Source organism: Montipora foliosa, chromosome 13, assembly GCF_036669935.1.
Source record: "Montipora foliosa isolate CH-2021 chromosome 13, ASM3666993v2, whole genome shotgun sequence".
Taxonomy (NCBI): Eukaryota; Metazoa; Cnidaria; class Anthozoa; order Scleractinia; family Acroporidae; genus Montipora; species Montipora foliosa.
Window position 1 is genome coordinate 37269952 of NC_090881.1, and position 20120 is coordinate 37290071.

Below are 20120 nucleotides of genomic sequence, written 5' to 3' on the forward strand. Positions count from 1 at the left end.
ATGATACTGGTCAGCGGATACCTTGTTTTGACAGGTGTCAATTGACCATAACATTGATGTCCAATATCAAAGATGTATGCTGTAAACTAGCTATTGTCTCCTCGATGAGCTCTAAACTTGAGCCCGTGATATGGTTACGTGTACTGGTCACATTGGCATACATGAAAGGGGTGGATGGACGTTCATGATGTCATGGCTATGAAACCAAATTTTCTCACATCGATGGGTTACCATACATGTTGTATTTTCTTAAGTATGGTGCACCGCGCGCGTGGAGCTCTGCTAGTAATTAAATAGTCTAGTTGCAAAATCTATTTCAAACGTATGGCATTCATAAATCTCGTAAATAGGAATAAAATAGTCTATTTAAAACTAGTTTGAACTTGAAAGGAGTATTTGAAAGGTATTTTCAAATTGCTGAGTATACTCAAATCATTTTCAAACAAATTTTAATAACCTATTTAATACCTACCCGGTATTTAAAATGGACAGCCATCATAAAGCTTCAAAATAGGGATAAAATAGTCTACATGTATTTATAATTATTTCAAATTAGAAAGAATAATTTAAAGGTATTTTCGAATTGCTGAGTATATAAACATAATTTAATATCCTATTTAATACCTATTTAAAATGGACAGCCATCATAAAGCTTCAAAACATGGATAAAATAGTCTATTTATAACTATTTCAAATTGGAAAGAATATTTTAAAGGTATTTTCAAGTTGCACAGAACTCTAATCATTTTCAAACATACAGTATTTTAATATAGCCTATATTTTAATACTGCACCTATATAAAATAGACAGTCATTAAAAAGCTTCAAAATAGGGATCAAATTGTATATTTAAAACTATTAGAGATTTTAAAGGAGTAACTTAAAGGTATGTTAATTATAAAGCAAGGAGAACTCTGTAACATAAAATCTCATATGATGATAACAGTACTATAAACTAACTGCGATTTTGAGATGCTGATACTGCGTTATATTGGCAGCTTGTTGGGAGAAAATATATTCTGTATTGGCAGAGTCTTGTAGCGGCAGAGCTCAATACAAAGAAGATATTTTCTCCTAATGGGAAATTTTAGTCCAACAATACTGCAGTGCATTATATTGGCATCGCAAAATGTTAGCGAAAGGGACTTTAAATCCCAATACTATAAATCATAGAGCTGTATAAACAACATGCAATGCATTACACCCATCCCATGTTTATAAATCTCTCAGCTACAGTACATGTACCAGGCAAATGTAACTTGGCAGTGTCTCACGAGTCTCGATATTCGACTCGATTCTCTACTCTCGAGTCTCGCGAGAATCGAGCATCGAGTGGTAGCTATCGTTCATTTAATGAGATTGATAATGAGTTTGATGCTGGAATAATTTTTCATGTGAGTGAATACAGTCTGTATTCGAATGCAAGAAATGTGAAGGTCAAAAAAGTCCGGCCTTCCAGGCCTTAAGATTCAAGCCAGGCTTGACCAGGCTTTTTTGAATTTACAGGCCAAAAATGTTGAAGTCTTCAAGATGACAGACATTGACTGCAATTTAGTGTAACAGTGTCTGTAATAGTGACCAGTGACCTTAACCATACTCTGTGGGCTCAACTGAACTGTCTTTGAAGTAACAATCTTTAAAATGGCCTTGATGGTGTCTTGCAAAATACAATGATGCTATGGTTTAATGGCCAATTATCTTTAATGTAGTAACATAAACATTATATTCTATCTCACACTTGAACATGAATATTACATTGACTGTTCCTAAATTTGACACCTGAGACTAAACCTTTGCATGATTATTCTTACATAGATGTACAGAGTGTCTGATAAAAGAGCTACGTAAATGATTTAAGCTGGTCCTTCTCATTCTATGATGCTAAAGTACAGCTGTAATACTTAAAATTTCATGTTTTAATGCAATTTAAACTGTCACACTGTTCGGCCAAAAAGTCTGGCCTTCCCGGCCTTCTAGGATTTTTAAGCCAGGCTTTGCCAGGCTTTTCTGGATTTCCAGGCCTACTTTTTGGCAATTGAAAGCTAAAAGGCAATGTGGACTAGGATTTTATGGGAATCTTTAAGAATTCCGCTCAATGATTCAACTTGAGGGTTACTTGAGTGAGTTGAAATTCTTGAGAATTTTGTGCAATAGTACTGAATGTGCAGTGAGACAATAATCATAGCTTAAGTGCCCTTTTAGGATTTGATTTCATCTGTTGCCTTGAAAAAATGAGCTTTAACTTGAACCTTCAATACATGTATAACAAGGTTTGATCTTATTCAAAGCATGCCAATGTGAATGCGATATTCTTCGAGTTAATTCAAACTTTGAACATAAAATCACTCTGTACACGGAGAAATGAAAAAGAATTTAAAGCTTTTATTCTAATGTATTCTATAGATTGAATTGTGACATTAATATCATCAACGGATTACCTTGTTTGATGCTCTCATAATCGACCTTATTCCAAAAGGAACATGTTGCATTACTCTTGAAAATTACACACTCCAACAGACCCGTAGGCGAAACGACCGGTTACCCTCCAAATCAGTACTTAAGCCTTTCAATGAACTCCAGTATATTTCAAATCTTGCCCATTTATAATGAATCCGTGCAAAGTTTGTCATCCTCCGCCATCTCCGCCATCTTGAATAAAACGTGAGAGACCGGACTGCAAACTATTCGTTTTGGTCAGCAGTCAGTGGTAAATACACTATAATAGGGGATACATGAAGTACTCAGGTAACCACTCCAGCTCTTACAGATTTTGGGCGGCTTTATTCAAACGTTTGTATTCTTTTGTGCATGACGATTTTTTTGTTAGTTTTACACTTTAAATCCTGATCCAGGCAAGGAAATGCTTACAGCAACTCAAGTAAAAAGGTAAGCGTTAACTTTAAGCGAATAACATTTGATTTGATGCCTTATTGTCTTTAAAATGAGGAAAGGTTTACCTGTATGTATTTTCACACCTTCGAGTCAATTTGTGAAGCAAGGATACTCAATTTGGCTTAATTAGATGCTATAATCCTGTGAAAAAATTGGTAAACCTTTAATGAAGAATAATGAAGTTTTAGAGCAAATGGTGAAGCAAATGATTTGGAAAACAAGTGCTGATACCGCAAGTTGTATGTATACGATTGACAAATGATTTGATTCCTTCTCGTAAAAATGCTTAATGCTCTCACTTTAACTATTGCAAGCAATGCAGAAAATGCCTGAGAAAGCGATTACTGACGTTTGTAAGTAAAGAAATCCAAATTTATGAGTTTACTCTTCACACACTTTAGTTGTAATAGAAATGATCAGTGATTTAGAGGAATCACTACATGCATCATTGAAGTATAATAATACTGTATACAGTATTTTTTTTTAAGTTGCCATGAAAGAGTATAAAGAGACACTTCCTGCAAAAAATCTTTGATGGAACAGCAGGGAAAGGTCCTTTACAGCAAACAAAAATGCTTAGCAGCCAATTCTGTCTCCTCAACCAGTTATGGTTTGATGTATTTAAGGATCTCTCTTTGCAGACTTGTTTTAGTTCTGTGGTTTATCTGAAACGTTTAAAAGCTTTTTTCGTATTTAAATTTAAAACAAGAATCACGATTTGGGTTGGCAAGGAAAGCTGTGAAATTTATAACTGACGTATGTCACGGAGCTACTGATAGCAGACAAAGCAACAAATCTCTCGTTTCTGCATACAATCAGCCACATCAAGATTCTAAAACTTTGTTTCATAAAAACCCTCAGCCAGAAATAAGACACACCCCAAGTTTAGCGGTAAATATTTTTTCACATGTATTTTATTTTTTTTCCAAATCCTGGGCTTTGAAACTTGGGGTGCAACTTATCTATGCATGCGGCTTATACACCTGCATTTATGGTGTACACACATGTACTGTGCAGGGGCGTGAGGACCCTGCCTGCTCAAGGACAGTGAACTGTTGAAACATTGTTCATATGTCAAAATACATGTATGTCTTATAAGAAACATGCACGAATTTGTTAATGGAGTGTTAAGGATCGACAGAATTCTAGATTACTCAAATTTTAAAGTTTTTGTCTGAAAGATTGTATCTTTCCATGCATGGTGAAATCTGGAACCAAAACAATTCTGTACCAGTTTTGTCCACATTTCAAAGACATTCTTAACCTACAGGTGCATTTTAGAGGAAATCCGAAAAAATAATTTTTTTACCATGATCACTCGGATCATGGTAATTCAAAAGCACCAACAAATCCACTTTCAGAGTGGATTCATCTGTTCTTTTTATGACCGTGATCAGAGTGATCAAAGATCGAAAATCCAGTTTCAAGCTATTTGTATTGGAATAGGTTTTAAATAGCCATAAATTAGGATTAAAATAGCTGCAGAACAGGTTTTAAATATACAATATTCTTCTGTGTTTTCATGATGCTTTAGTTAAAACCTACATGTATTTGAAAAATTGTTTTTAACCTAGTTTAGAGCTATTCTTATTAGAATAAGTTTTAAATAGCTGTGAATTAGGATTTAAATAGCTGTAGAATAGGTTTTAAATATACAATATTCTTTTGTGCTTTAATTATGTGCTTTAATTAAAGCACATTTGAAAAATGGTTTTTGAAGCGTTTTTCACCTACAGTAGCACTGACATGGACATTTTATGTACCATATCCTTGAGCAATTGGCACTTGACAAAGTCATGTTATGCCATGATGCATTACTCACCGTGTGATTTCCAATTACGTTATGACAACATTAAATGTAACCAGAGGAGTTCTTGGATGACCGCGTGAGCTCCTGTGTCTTGTGTGTGTTTGTGATTAAACATGATTCCAGCCACTTGAGCTGTATCGTTGTTGACTGCATATAACATTGTGTCAGAAGTCCTCTAGAACCCTTTATGTCGTTTGGTTTTAATTCACTTTCATGTTCAGTCTCCGAGACCTGGCAAACCTCAGACTGTGGAATTTTTCTTTAATGGTCTGCCATTCTTAACTTTAAAATCTTGAGAGAGCTGGATCAAGGAGAAAATGACATCAAATACTCAATAGTTTAAGAATGAAATGCGTGTGTACACACCCAAACTAATATGCAGCACAGGATTTTCGGGCTTTCAGACTTTTCAACTTGTGTTTTGCACTTACATGTATAACATTAAAGCTGCATTTACATGCTGAAATATTTTAAGCTAAATGAGTAAATGAAATCACTGTTCCTTAGATCCAACCCCCTGTGGTCCAATCGGTCAGTCTTGAATATGGGTAATTGCTGACTGTGATATCCAAATTGTACACTCAAAGCTCAAAATTTTGCCAGTCAAGTGTAAAGTACTCATACTTGATTTTTTGATGATAGTAGCACTTGAAAGTGCTACATAAACGTGTGGTTTGTATTGAGAAGAATGCCATTTACTATTTTCAGGTATCTCTTTTTGTTCCCAGAGAATATGCAAATTAGCCAAGTGATGACATCATAAACTCAACTGAATTTTGATCAAATATGATGAAAAAGATATCTCAGCTAATTTGTATCAGAAAGGCTTGATTCCTTGCAGTAAGATTGTAATAGATGTGCTTCACAATATGAGCATACCATTTTTGTTACCATGGCAACATGCTGGGTTCCAGACTGCCCTGATATTAAAGCCTTTGTTCACTACAGTGTACCTTTGATGTTTTATTTTGATATTTGCCAATGGTACTTCGATTGTCTGCATGATCTACACTGTATAGCTGTAGGTGTGTTGCCTGACTGTAGAACTGGTAGCATACTGAGTTTCAATGGTCTCTGCTGCAAATTGGCCGAGATAGTTGTATGTATATACTTGAGGTTATATTGGGTTGAGTGAATGATGTCATCTGTCATCTCATTGCACATTTTACACATTTTTCAAGCCTAAAATTAATTTCTCTAGAACCAATGCAGATATTTCCAAACGGTAAACGGCGTTGTTAGTCTTTCCTGGAATTCTATGGGATAAACCTAAAAATTCTTGAAAGCGATAAAAATTTGATCATTATTTAAGTTATACATGTATACACGTATGTGATTGGCTAAGACCAGTTACTGTAGTATTTTAGCCAAATTTGAAATTGTAAGCACAGCAAGCTAGCTGCTTTAGAGGTGAATGTAATCTACATTCAAATTTTACATGCTTTTTCCACAGCTCCGCCTCCAGACTTGATTGACCCATCAGCATTGCGGGAGAGCCACGGCTAAAGGCCTTACCAAACACTCGCAACATTTCAACGCAACATTGTTGCATGATGTTGCAACATGTGTTGAATGCACTGGCCAAACGCACGCAACATATCGCAACAGGGTGGCCAAACGTACGCAACATGTTGTGCCCAACAATGTTGCAAGATGTTGGGTTGAAATGTTGCGAGCATTTGGTCAGGCCCAGTGATGTTTGCACATGATCTCAGGAGCAAGATCAGCAGTACTATCTCTTGCAATAAGATTGATTCCTGCATTTAGCCCCAGGGCACCTTTTACAGTATTAACTAAAAGTACATGAGGGAATCAATCTGGCTGAATATAAGCTTCATAAGCTGATAACGTGGGTAAAAAGTAAAGGACAAGGTGTACATTGTAGATCTTCTTAATATTTAATATTAATATTTTATAATTCAGCGAAACGATAATTTTTGTAAATTAAAATTTTGAAGCTGTCACTCTTGTGATGTCGTGAAAAGTGCCATGTTCGAAACGATTCCTGGATTTAGTCTCAAGTCTCTTGGTTCTTAATTGTCCACCATCTTGAAAATAAGGTACATGTAGTGATTTGTGATTAGCTAGCAGTGCAATGTTATTTGATTCAGGACTCAACTTTGTTGGAAGAGCAGCCAAACACTGCAACATTGTTGTGATTGTTGCATCAAGCAGAATTGTTGGGTGTAATTTATGTTTGATCAAAAGCAAGTTACTCTATCCAACACTCAATGGAATGAAAAATGTTTGAGTGACATCATTGCATGACAGCATGAAATGGTTCTAACAATATGTTGGATCAAGTAAAAATGGAGTGTTGAATGCATCTTACAAAGCAATTTACATTTCAATCTAGAGATTCTTCTTTTATGCCAGGAACAAGTTCTTTTTGCTTGCCTTTTTTCTGTCAGCAAATTTCCTTTTGGACCGTGATTTTTTTTGTGTGATGGAACATTCGGATAAATTGTCTTTAGTAGTGGTATTTGTGGGCCATTATAGGGTGCACTGTGAGTTTGTAATGTTTTGCTCACTTATAAAAACTACATGTAATCTATCTACCCAGTTTTAATTTTTTTCACTCGTTGTCTTACTGTATTTTTGATGCCTGTGATCAAAACGAGAGAGGCGTAGTATGTGCAATTAATGATTATATTTTATGCATATTTACTTACTGGGGAAATCCATGTTGCAGACTCGCTGACATGGACAGGACAGCCTAACAACCCAACAGAAGCAAGGAAGGGAAATAATGTGGTGCTTACATGGAATTATGCCCTCACCACTGATGAACAGGCCAAGAGTCAGAATTTTTTCTTGATTCAGTGGTTGAAGTTCAATTCTTCATTGCTGATGTTTGATCAGATTGCTTCAAAAGCATTCATTTCTGTCCTTGACCCTCTTCTTTCCTACCAAGAGCCATTATCTCCACATATTGTGATTGATAAAAATAATAAGACAGACTCAGTTACTTTGCATATTAATAATGTGAGGGAAGATGATGAAGGACAATACAAGATTCGGTATGTAGACAGTGGTGGCAATGTCCTTGCTGAGCTAGCGATGAATTTGACAGTTCTTGGTAAGTGTGTCATGTTACTTTACTGCCTCGACAACTTGTATATTTAAACTACATTGCCTACTTTGATAATTACAAAATTATTTTGTGGTTTATTAAATTTTGTTTCTGGTTTGAAAAGGTTTTTTTTGTAATGCTTCTCATTTTAACATTTATGAATAAATGATATCTTTCTGTAATTAATTAAAAACAGGGCTGCTGCCTAATAAAATTTTCCGGGAGCCTTTAGGGCTTCCAACAATCATTAAAAGTAAGTAGCCCGAGTCTAGAGCCCAGAATTGTATTTTAAGTAATTTCAGCTGGGATTGTATTTACAAGAAAGTGAGAATGAATCATGTAAGGGGCCCATTTGGGCTACTTACAAGTACAGAAATTTTGTCCCCCGCGCTCGCAAATAAGGTGCCCCAGGTGACCAGGCGACTGTAAGTTTAATAGGCAGCAACCTTGACAAAACTCTTGATTTACATTTACTGTTTGCTTCTTCTGTAGTGATATATCGATAATTATATGCATGGACAAATGCTAAATAATTAAACGTTGTATTAATTACCTTACCTGTGGTATATTGTCATTCTTTCACCTCAGAAGTGGTATTTTGAACAATTTTGAAGATCTCGAGTTTGCTGTTTACTGTGCCTCTCAATAGAAGGACAATGGTGGAAGCTAATTTTTTGAATGGCTCCAGCACTGGACGATTTTTCCTGGGAATATCGCATTGCTCCACTTTGAAACTTTGCAGGAGAATGGCCGAAAGATTCACGCTTCTTCTGGTACTTCTCGCTCGAAAATTCTTCCAAATGGCCCAGAGCTACATGTAGCCCTCGAAAAAATCTATATCTCATACCTTCTGTACCGTCGAGATGTGTAACACTTTTCTCATGTGCCAGCCAAGTTCAGCCTCAAACAGGGTCCAATTAATCAGAAACATAAGAGGCAATCAGTAGGCTGGCACACGTGAAAACATCAAAAGTGCTACGAATGTTGACCGCTCGAAAGGGATTTTGATTTTCTTTAAGCGCTTGCTCTGGGCCGTTTGGATGAGTTTTCAATTGAGAAGTATGAGAAGAAGCGTGAATCTTTAGGCCATTTTCCTGCGAAGTTTCAAAGCGGAGCGTTGCGATTTTCTGGAAAAAATCGCCCTCCGTTCCAGCAAAAAGAAATAGGTTCCACCCATGTCCTTCTATTGAGAGGCACAGTAAACAGTGAATTCAAAATTTTCCAAATCATGCAAAATACCACTTCTGAAGCAAAGGAACGATACTTAAGTACACCGCACGTGATGCAATACAGTGTTTATTTAGCGTTAGGCCATACACTACAGGTGCACTTATCAATGTATTGCTACAGAAGAAGCAAACGGTGAATTCAACATTTATAATAAAATTACAAACGGTTACACTAACAGATTGTGTGGGCGCCCTGTGGTGCATCAAGCCTGTGGCCATTCCTTTGCCCAATAACAAATTTTGCTAGAAGGTACAATCTCTCAATTTTTATCATTGATAATTCTTTGATACCGCACAATTAATGCTCACTCAGTTTCGTTTTTTAGCAATTTTGTGTATACTGATTTGGTTTGAAATTCTTTGGAATTTTGTCATATTTTTGCTCTACTACCTTTTAAACCGTCCGTCAAGATGTACATGCATTTCAATGAAAGTGACACTGTATGCATTTGAAGGAAAAAAAAAAAACAGAAAAGTGTGGGCAATGTGCGAGCCATGCGAGCCATGCAAGTCAACATGCGAGTCGCACAGTTATTGAAAACTAACCGTTTAAAAATGGGTGCTTAGACTTTAAAATACTGTTTACCAGTGCTATTTGAAACAGGCTGGTGCTTAGACTTAAATGAGAGACTCACATGGCTCGCTGGCACACAGTTTGTCAAGACCTGAACAAAACAGAAATGTAAACAATTACAAAAATAATTCTCGATATTTTTTGCATTGCAGCGGAGTACATTTCTTGTACCTAAAATATTAACTTTCCGCGTAAATCACGATGTCATTTGGCCATGGTTCGCACAATCTTGAAAAGGTCTTGAATTTTAGTACCCATCTTGAAAAGTCCTTGAATTCGTTTGAAGTCCATGAAAAGTACTTGATTTCTTTATTAGGTCTTGAAAAATCCTTGAAATTCACAAATTTGTTTATGCCACATCATTTTCTGAGAAATTAAATTATTTTGCCAACGAAAATTTGGCCATTTACATGTATGACTAATAACAAGCCATAAGCGATTGCGGTGAGAAAATTCTAGGAAAAAAACGCAAAGGCGTACATGAAACGAAACTGCATCTTCACCTCATTGCACCAAGCTGTTGGTTGTCCGCCACATGTTTTGCACCGTGTAAATAGTTTGGTTTCTCTCTTCGTTTTCAATTTAAATGGTTAAGCGATCCAAACTGTAGCTGGGTAAGAGAATTTGGCGACAAACGCAAGGCTATGTGTGCATGTGTGTGCATGGGAGAAAGCACTCAAAAGTCTCACATGATTGGCAATAAACATAAAAGGAACACTTGTACAACTTCAAATTTAACTCAGTCTGCGCTGGTCGGTACATTTTTATCCAAAGAAGTTACTTCAAGTTGTGATCTAAGGTTGTGCAGAATCGGGTTTCAGTCGTACGGAAGCGAATAACGCTCAGAAAGGCAGCCAAAGAAGGAAGAAGAAGGCTGCTATTAAAAACATCATCATCATCTTAGTAACATTTTTATAAACAATATGATTTTTCTATCTTCAAATACTATTTCTACACCCAGATGCAACTTCAAGTCATGGCCAGTGACTGCTGTCCTTTTAAGAAGTGTTATTACAAAATATTACAGTATAAAATAATGTGACCAACCGTGGCTGGTGAGTGGGACCAAGAATGTCAGTTTATTGAATAAATCTTAGTCCTTGAAAACTGTAATTTGTCCTTGAAAAGTCCTTGAATTTCGTTTGCCTTAAGTTGTACGAACCATGTTTGGCAGAAGAAACATAATTATTTAAGATATTGGTACTTGAAGTTCAGTTTGGAAGTCTTGATAAAAAAGTCCATTGCATGCATGATTAATAAACTGTAGGCCCTGTCTCACAACCCTTCATTGTTCATAACCCTGTGGACATAAAAGAACCATGCACACACTACATGTACATGTATTCGCAAAGGTCCTCTGTGGTATATCATGGTTGGTAGGGTACTGTAAATGCTCAGGGATACTAGCTACACCAAGCTGGGTAAAGAAAGATAATTAATATTATGCATGATGATTGCATTGCAAGGAACATTTTATAAATAAACTGATTTCTTGTGGTATTCCAAAACTAATCTATTGAAGTGCCTATGAAATAAGAAATCACCAAAGTGTATTTGAAAGACTTTTTGAAGAAAAGAAACGTGGTGTTTTCATATTTGAACTAATTATCTCTTATCGTTCCAGAGATATTATTTAAAAGTGTTTGAGTAAAAACTGATGAGGTCATCAGGGGTTCCAAAGGCAAAAAAATCAAACTTGACACCGGTAGTGTACATGAGTCAATGCATAAAATGACATTTTACAGTTGCCATGGCAACAATTGCTTCCAGATCAAGTTTGTGCTAAACTGGTGCACCCACTTTCTGTCTTAACCAAACATCATTCACTGTTAATGAGTTGTTAAGGAGACCTTACAGCAACATGAGCTCCATGTGTGTTTTGAGCAGGACTGTCTGTCTTTCCTGATTTCAGAGGAAGTTGAGATATTTCTTTTACTACAAGAAGGGACTGGAGCCAAAAGTGTTGCCATGGTTATTTCATACTCTGCACTGTATTGCACCTTTCTTAAGGGTTATTGGGATTACTCAGTTGCCAAGTTTAAATAATATCACTGTTATCTTTCCAGAGATTATTCTTGATTTTGTGATCCATCTTCCATAGAACCACTGATGATGTCATCAATTTGGTAATTTGCGTAACACAAAAGTTCTAATATCTCTGAAAGAAAAAGAGATACATCAAAACCAAAGAGGCCATTCTTTCAGTTATCTCTAACTGCATGTCAAACTACATGTACATGTTCTTATTTACATATTTTGATTAGAATGAAAGAGCATTCCAACAGTTTTTTTGCTTTACTGGCTTGGTTTTCTTGCTTTCAAGAGTCTTATTTTAAGGCTCTAATGATTTTATTTTGTAGATCCTCCGAGCAATATCAGTGCCTCAAGCGACCTAAACATAACAGCACCTGCTAACTTGACTTTGAACTGTTCAGCTAATGGTAAACCAGAACCAACAATTACCTGGACAAGACTCTCTGATAATACTGAAGTCACCATGCCTTTGAGCATCACTGGTAGACAGGATGAAGGAGACTACAGGTGCACTGCTGCTAATGGTGTTGGAACTCCTCTGACTGAAGATGTCTCTATTATTGTTCTGTGTGAGTGACAGAGTTTTTTGAGCTTTGCATTGTACAGTGCATTTCAAGCAAGTTTAAGTGTTCAAAGTCTCTTCATTGACTTACAAATGTATGATGCACCACAAACATTCACGTATGTCTGTAATTGACCCTACTTACTGCTGTACACATAATTTTGACATCCAACACGAAATGTCCTTTTACGTCTATTTCCAACAATGAGGTGACGGTAAAGGTTAGTGTTATTTTTAGCTTAGGGTCACTGGGTGAATGCAGCTGTTTATCTTTACTTGAGGAGCAGCATTTGGAGAACACTTTGTGATGTTAATTGAAATCAGGATGCATTATAATAATAATTATTTATTGGGGTCAATCCAAACATTTAGTTCTACACCTTATTCATAATCTCATGGTTAAACTGCATTGGCCCTGAAAAGCCCCTGTGGGGAGTGTAACGTAGTCGCTAAGGTGGACAACGAAACACCAAAGCACTTAAACGCAGCGTTTTAATAATAATTTATTGTAAACCGAGTGTACATCAAGCGAAGAACAAGAACACAGGTGGGATTCCGGATGTAAACTAAACTGTATGTCTTTTGAATTAACTCAACATGCATCAATTAACATCGTTACATCTCCCTTCGTTGTTCGAAGGAAGAGAGGATAAAGAAAGAGAAACGTAAATTGTTTCCTAGAGTGATTGTTCGGAGGACATGAACAGTATAGGAAAAGTGTCAGCATGCATAGTCGCTTAGGTATGCTGGTCTTCGTAGGACTCTTCCCAGGGTGCTACATCTTTCGGGATTTGATATGTTGTCCGCTGGAGGGCATGGTTCTGCTTGTGGCCTGACCACCTCCTGGGGCATTGATTCAGCTACTTGTGGTACCTGTTCAACTTTGGTCAAGGGCAGAGAACCAGGATCGGAGCTAGATACCTCAATGTCAGGAGGTGATTGTTTTGGAACTTCAGCTGTGAGAGGCTGGTGTTGGCGGTTCCTGCGATACACCCTTCTATCGTCACTAATTACTTGGTATGAATGTACACCAACTTGTTTGTCAACCGTTGCTTGGGTCCATTGGTGACTATACTTGGGTGGATGGACACGAACAGTGCTCCCTGGTTCAAGTGGCCGGAGTTCTTTAGTGCCCTTGTTGTAATAGAAGGGTTGTTTTAGTAGTCTGCCAGCGGTAGGCAGGAGTGTTTTGGTACGTTGGCCAGGGAGACGCTGAGCTGGAGATGTTCCTAGTCCTTCTGTGGGGGTGTTGCGGAAGTCAAGGAATCCCAAGTAGGGGTCACTGCCAGCCTCTAAGGCCTTAAGCATGACTCCCTGCGCAGTCTTTACCGTGTTTTCCGCCTTTCCGTTTGACTGCAGGTAGGTGGGGGAGCTTGTGACATGATCAAACTCATACAAATCTTTGAACTTCTTAAACTCCTGTGAGCTGAACTGGGGGTCATTGTCGCTTACTATGTTGTCCGGAATTCCATGCCTGGCCATATGAGGCTTGAGCTTTTCAATTACTTCTTTCAATGTCTTAGTAACAAGCTTGTCTACCTCAAAGAAGTTTGAGTAGTAGTCAGTATTTTGGCCCATTATCTCGTTTATTCCAGACCATGTTTTCTTCATATCGTTCATATGCTGTAAGAAGTATGTGTGGTAATAAAGCTTCTTACCGTGTCGAATCAAGGTTATTTTGTTTCTATAGATTTTGTATTTGTCGACATCCCCTGAAGCAAATAGAGCATTCTTAATCTTTATAGATTTGAGTAACCCTTTGGTAAACTCGAAACCTTACTTGAAGTCTTCGTACAGATGATCACTAGTACTGTCGGGATATTTGGGTCGGATTAATCAGTCGAAATTATTGATAAAACTTGCTTTACGGTAACCGATGCCGAGCGAAACGGGAAGCCATTCTGTTCTTTATCCGTTTGCTCAGAGATGAATAGTTAACAATTAGACGCGTAGCCTTTGTGGGCTACGGTTCAATTGACCCTCGAGGGCGAATGGTCTAATTGTTTTAGTATCACCCAACTAGTCGGACAGAAAAGGCAATAATAACGTTAGCAAATGCAAGTTAAGATATATTTATTTGGGAATAAAACGAAAGAAAGCGTCACACTTTTCGCTACTCGTGTACTATTAATAATGATCCTCTAGTAGCGTAGCCAATCAAAATGCAGGATTTGCATCAGTCTACTAGTTGGGTGATACTAATACTTGTTATTAAACTTTCAACCTCGGATATTGCGTTTCTAGCATTCTCATTGGTTCACTTAATCTCGGTTATTAGCTCATATAACGTGTGGCCTAATATGGAAACTGATTGCGCCAAGTTTTGTGGTAGTTTTCCAACATCAAAACAGAATAATTCAGTAAAACTTGGCTTTAATTTCCAAGTGCTTACACGATTTTTCAAAAAGTCTCAAATCCTGGAGGAAACGCTGCCAAAATGTTGTATGCGCTTTTCACATAATGAATTTAACTTACTTTCACCAACATTTCAATGTTATTACATGTACGTCGAAATACTTGTTTGTCATAGCATCCGCCATTTTTAGTATGCGTCTGCATACTTATTCGAGAAAGCCTGGAGCGACGACTTATTACGTCACTTACTCAACCTATCGCTCGCTGCTACTTGAGTAAACAATGGAAAACGTGTCTGAAAGCGAAGCTTCGTCTTCTATCGATCATGATTTCTCGTTTTTTCGTCAGAGTACCCCTTTAAGCTTTCAGAATTTCATGAAAATTTAATATAATTATTACATTCTTGCTTGTTGGACATGAGACTGTAAGGATGTTTACAATCAACATGTGTAAGGCGGCTTACAAACGCCGTTTGTAAGACTGCTTACAAACGCCTTGTTTTTAAAAAAGACGCTGTATGTAAGAGTTTTGGATGATCTTCTGACTGATTTTATAATTAAACGCCGTCTGTTAGACAGTACAAAGCTGCTGACAATGATCCTAATCAGTATTGTTATTAAACAAGCAGTTAAGCGAGCTGCGGTGGTTTTTATGGATAAGATATGGTGAATAAGTGAGGCCATGAAGGTCATACATTAATAAATAGAGATCCAACTCGAAGACAAGACTAAACGGGTTAGTTAAGAAATGAGCGATTCTTTTAATTTTGAGAAAAGGAATTTGGCCAAAAAACAGGTTATCTTTTCTTGATCAGGGATATTTTGTTTTTTACCTAAGTTACACAAACGTGGCTGTCCGGGTAGGCCAGTTATCTGTGGAGGTATTACATCCATAAAAAAGAAATCGCATTTTGTAGATTACGGGTGGAGACTTGTGTTTCTGCCAGTTTTGCGTTGAGAAGAATTTAAGCGAGCTCTTTTAATCAATTAATTAATTCAATTAATCAACCGAATTTAATAGTTCCACCTTGGTTGCACTGGCGCTCTAAAGGAGCGAGTTAACATTTTCTAAAACTTTTTTTCTAAAAGTGAATAAATTATCTTGCAAACGTCCATCCAGTGGACGAAGTGTCCGTTAAAATCTAGTAAGCCTTTACTACCTATTTCCAACAATAAGGTAAGGATGAAGGTTATATATCAATCTTAAAAGGTAAAGTCACTGCTTACGAGCCAGAAAGCCCATCAGGCTGGCGCTTATTTCCCCTGTTTCCGTAGCATGAAGCGACTAAGAGTATTTATATTCCACCCTGGATGGATATGGATATGTCAATCTTAGCCCGAGGTTTTTTAAACGCCGTGGGGATTCTTGCTTTTGTTGTACAGGAAAAGGAGGCGCGTCTATTGGATTCTGTCATTACATTTCTGATGGTTTTTTCTTAACTTGCCTCACTAAAACTGTCAACTGGGTCCTCTAAGTTGTATTGACGAATGTCCGTGACATTCACAGGCTATTCTGCAAGCAAGAAATATCCGATAAGAGTCAACGGTGGTGCCTGTCTCATTAATTACTTTATTTACATTGTGCTTTAGCTTGCATGATTACACCTGAAAATGTCATTTTAAGCGAAAACGTGACAACCAGAGGTGAAGTCTGTTTGAACGTTATGGTAAACGTCACATGGACAGTTGAAGCCACCAATCCTGCGCAGGGCCATTCCTATCAACCCAGTTCAGTGTTGGAGTGAATTGGCAAGACTGCGCTAGAAGCGTTTTATGTAATTTTTGCCGATCCTCTCTCCTTAGATCCTGCTCAAGCTTCAGGTTGCAGAGCGGATGTCTCAATACCTGAGGGAAGCACAACACTGTTTTCATGTCCAGTTGACGGAAACCCTGAACCCACCATAACATGGTACATTGGCAGTGAAGCAGGTGGACCTGTGATTTCCAATAAAAAACAGTTGGAAGCCGGGGAAAGTGGATGTTACACATGTTCTGCAAGTAACTCTCTTGGAACACCAGTCACTGTCACACAATGCCTGAGAATTGGTAAGTGAAGTCATGCGCCTATCCCTTTCAAAGAAGCACTCGTGGTTAACGCTTACCTACAATTTTTTTTTCTGGAAACGCCATGTTTCGGGTGTAAGTAGAATCGGCGGTAACCATCACTGACTTTTTATTAATGTACAACTAAATCATGCAGTAAGGCCATCCCCATAAAATGTTTCATTTCCCATCGCTCGACCGATCCATTGTTTTGGAAAAGTAAAAAAAAAAATTCCACAATCACTTGTAAAGAAGCAAGTACTTTAATTTACAAGGACACGATCTTGTCTTATTAACACCAATTGTCTTAAATTATCATCGATACTTCGTTTTTGTAGCCCTTTTAGACATTTGATAGTCCTGTTAATATACATATGAACTTGCTCGTGCATTTTAGTGATTTATTTTCACTTGTAAAGTTTTTAAAGCTTTCAAATTTGAAAACCTTCAAAACATCGCTAGTGCTCACTAATAACAAAATGCACTCGCGTTCATAAGATTTCCTATACTAAGGGCTTCTCTCAGGGCAATTGGTTTACGCTGCGCAGTAATGAAACTAATTTGCAAAGCAAATCTCACTATCTTGATTACTCTTAAGAATTAAAAGATACGCATACTTGGTGTCGTGCATTTAACTGCACTTTCAATACATCTCAGCTATCAATTAATCTATATTTTTCGAGTTCTTGCAATTTATTATCATTAAAAAAAAAATTGCAAACGTCTGTCGGCCATTTTGTTTTCATTTTATCTCTGTCGCTCGTACGCTGGTAGTTGCCATAAAAATTGAATTTAGACTCCACAACTGATTATAAGTACTCTTTTTGTACAATCTTTGTTGGGTGTATGATAATCGTAAGGAAGACTTCGTTCTTAGAATCGTTTTTAATACCAAGTTGAGGAAAGTGGAATTTCGTGTGTGTTTATTGTTGCAGAACGTATGGAAACTATTCAAAGGATTGCTTTAACCATCACCAACATGGACTGCAATAATTTTTCAGAACAGGACTTTCGAAAAGAGGTATGGATGAAATGTTCTTGTGCACTCCGGAGCTATTAACTGTAAACTGATGACGATTGATGAAGTAGTCTGTGGTTTTTTTTTGGAACAGCCATAAAATGCTTGGACGCTTTAGATGCACGCATTTCCTTTTCTTTTCGTCATAGATGTTGTTATCAGTGTCTGCTTTGTTCCTTTTTAGGTTAACGAAGCGCTCCAACCTTTTGAACTAAACAGTATTGAAATGGAAACTCGGTATGTCAATCTGTCATTCTGGTTTTGCACAACACTTTTATCGATGAGTCTCAATTACCGTTACCTCTCTGTTATTAGTCGTAGCTATTAAATTTCATTTGTAAATCATTAGGTCGTTCTTATATATTTCAGGTGTGGTAGTGTAATTGTTGACCTAACTCTACGATTCCTTCAGAGTGTTGCTGCAAATCAAATAAGGTCAGCTCTTGCAGCTGCTGCCAGGCAAAATAAGTTCGGAAAATTTATTGTGGATCCCAGTTCCATAAAAGAGCTTGTATCGACAGAAATGAGTTCAGCAGCGCCAACTTCTACAAGAATCACAAAAGGTACAAACAGTTGGTAATTGATTATGATGGCTTTGATCCGATGTGGTAGGAAGTTTAGTAGCTAAGCTGATGACGATGATGCCGACTACAATCATTGTCACGATGGTTCAAAAATGAGCGTTGGTGTAAAGTTTTGACTAATTATGTTAATTTATCTCTCTTCAAAGAATGCCAATGCACATGCGGCACCACTCTGTTGGTAATCATTGGAGTTCTTGTGTTTATCATCATTCTTCTAATTCTGGTCATAGTCTGGCAGCACAGAAAGCTAGGTGAATAATTTGCTGGATTTTCCATGATTGTGTTTTACATTCTTTTGCACTTAATTGTATATCTGATCTTCTTTTGTTAGGCGTTGCTAGAAAGAAAAGGTACGTGTTTTAATTTTTTCTCCATTTATAATTATGGGGAAAGTTGGAATTTCCTGTAAAATGCTTAGTGCTATATAAGTCATGTTACATCAGGGCAAAAATTGTTTAAGAGTGTAAACGTTTATAGTAGGAAGGAAATAACTTGACAAATCGTGGAAAGCTTTTTTCTTTGTTACGACAACGAGAGGCAATTTTTTTTTTTTAAGTGACACCTTCCTTTTGGCTGAAAAGAAACTGGCAATAATTTGCCATCATCGCAAATATCTGAATTAATTTTGCTCAGTAAAAAAGGCTGCTTTCCAAATTACTTTCTCCTGTAAGGAATTTGCAACCAATCCGTGCAGGCGCCAGATCGCAATGGTTCAATGCTCAAATGGTGATGGACAAACACACGGAGATCATGAGAGATATTTTGTTCTCGCCCACCAACAAAGTGTCAATGACATAACTCGAAAGTCACCCATTTTGTCCCCTCTTGTTTCTTTTCGGTTCTTCCGTAAAAGAAACCGCGTGCCCGAAATAATGTTTCATTTCTTTCCGGGCAATTACTTAAAAAAAAAAAAAAAAAAAAAAAAAAAGAGAGAGAGTAGTAAAAATTAAACGAAGTCTAAATTTGAGGAAGTAACATTTTTGCGTACCTTTCGATGTGTCATTAGGCCATACAAGGTTGCAGAAGATAGAAGAATTTATGACGTGAGTTGTGAAAGCAAAAATGCAAAATGATTTCATAGACTGATACTGTTTCTTTTTGTATTGCTGAAACACATTTTGCCATTTACAGCCAGTTAAGGCGTGATTTGATTATTTTACATCGTAGAAAAACGTCAATATTTGAGATTAATCAATGTACTCATTTCCTACAGGTATTTTTGGTATCAACTGTGAAGGGTGAAGGACATTTTAAAGTGTGATTGTAATTGCACAGTCGGTATAAGTGCGCGGCCTTCGTGCAAGAGGTCCCGAGTTCGATCCCCGGATCTCAAATCCTTGTTTCGACTTCTTTCCTCTCAGTGTAGCTTAATTAGCTTTAAATACCCGTAGAACGGAGCACTGATGGAGAGGGGGGAGTAAAATGAGCGCACCGTCGACCTCAGGTTTGTCAGTTGAATTACGGTTACGATTTATCGACGTTAAATATGGTTGCGTTACTTTACGTTACTTTTTGCTCTGAGCGATCATTCTCCTCAAGAGTCATGTCAAGCGCCGTTCAAAACATATGTTTCAGAAATTTCCCACTGAATTATTCATTCATCTCGTGTAGGATATGGTACGGTTAACTCTCACCGCACCAGCTTCAAGATGGCTTGATTGCCCATACATCGTAGAGCAATTCATTGCAATTGCATTGCCGTTGGTTTGAGTCTTATTAATTAACTGCCTAAATTTCGCGCGACTGTAATGATAGTCTTTGCTTTTTTTTAATGTAAAGTAAAGGTAAAGTCACTTTATTTAATGTCGGTAGTTCATTCAATCACGAAACTGGTATTAATGGAAGCCGACGGTGGTCCCTTTACTCCCCTCTCTCTGTCAGTGCTCCGTTTTACGGATATTTAAAGCTACGGCTAAACGGATAAGAGAAACTCGAAACAGACCTTGAA

General features: G+C 37.3%; 2 protein-coding genes across 2 annotated transcripts in view; both read left to right on the forward strand.

Moving 5' to 3' along the window:
- LOC137983701 (fibroblast growth factor receptor 3-like) overlaps positions 1–20120 on the forward strand; it is a 96784-nt gene that overhangs the window by 68870 nt on the left and 7794 nt on the right. The gene's annotated exons all lie outside the window — the stretch shown is intronic.
- Positions 2755–20120, forward strand: part of LOC137983708 (fibroblast growth factor receptor 3-like) — a 21024-nt gene continuing 3658 nt past the window's right edge. Inside the window, exons 1-10 of the mRNA XM_068830884.1 lie at positions 2755–2885; positions 7394–7780; positions 11938–12180; positions 16331–16573; positions 17506–17591; positions 17773–17825; positions 17958–18151; positions 18319–18423; positions 18504–18522; positions 19179–19215. Of these exons, the coding sequence (XP_068686985.1) occupies positions 7552–7780; positions 11938–12180; positions 16331–16573; positions 17506–17591; positions 17773–17825; positions 17958–18151; positions 18319–18423; positions 18504–18522; positions 19179–19215 (1209 nt within the window). The 5' untranslated portion in view covers positions 2755–2885; positions 7394–7551. The remainder of the gene's footprint in view (positions 2886–7393; positions 7781–11937; positions 12181–16330; positions 16574–17505; positions 17592–17772; positions 17826–17957; positions 18152–18318; positions 18424–18503; positions 18523–19178; positions 19216–20120) is intronic.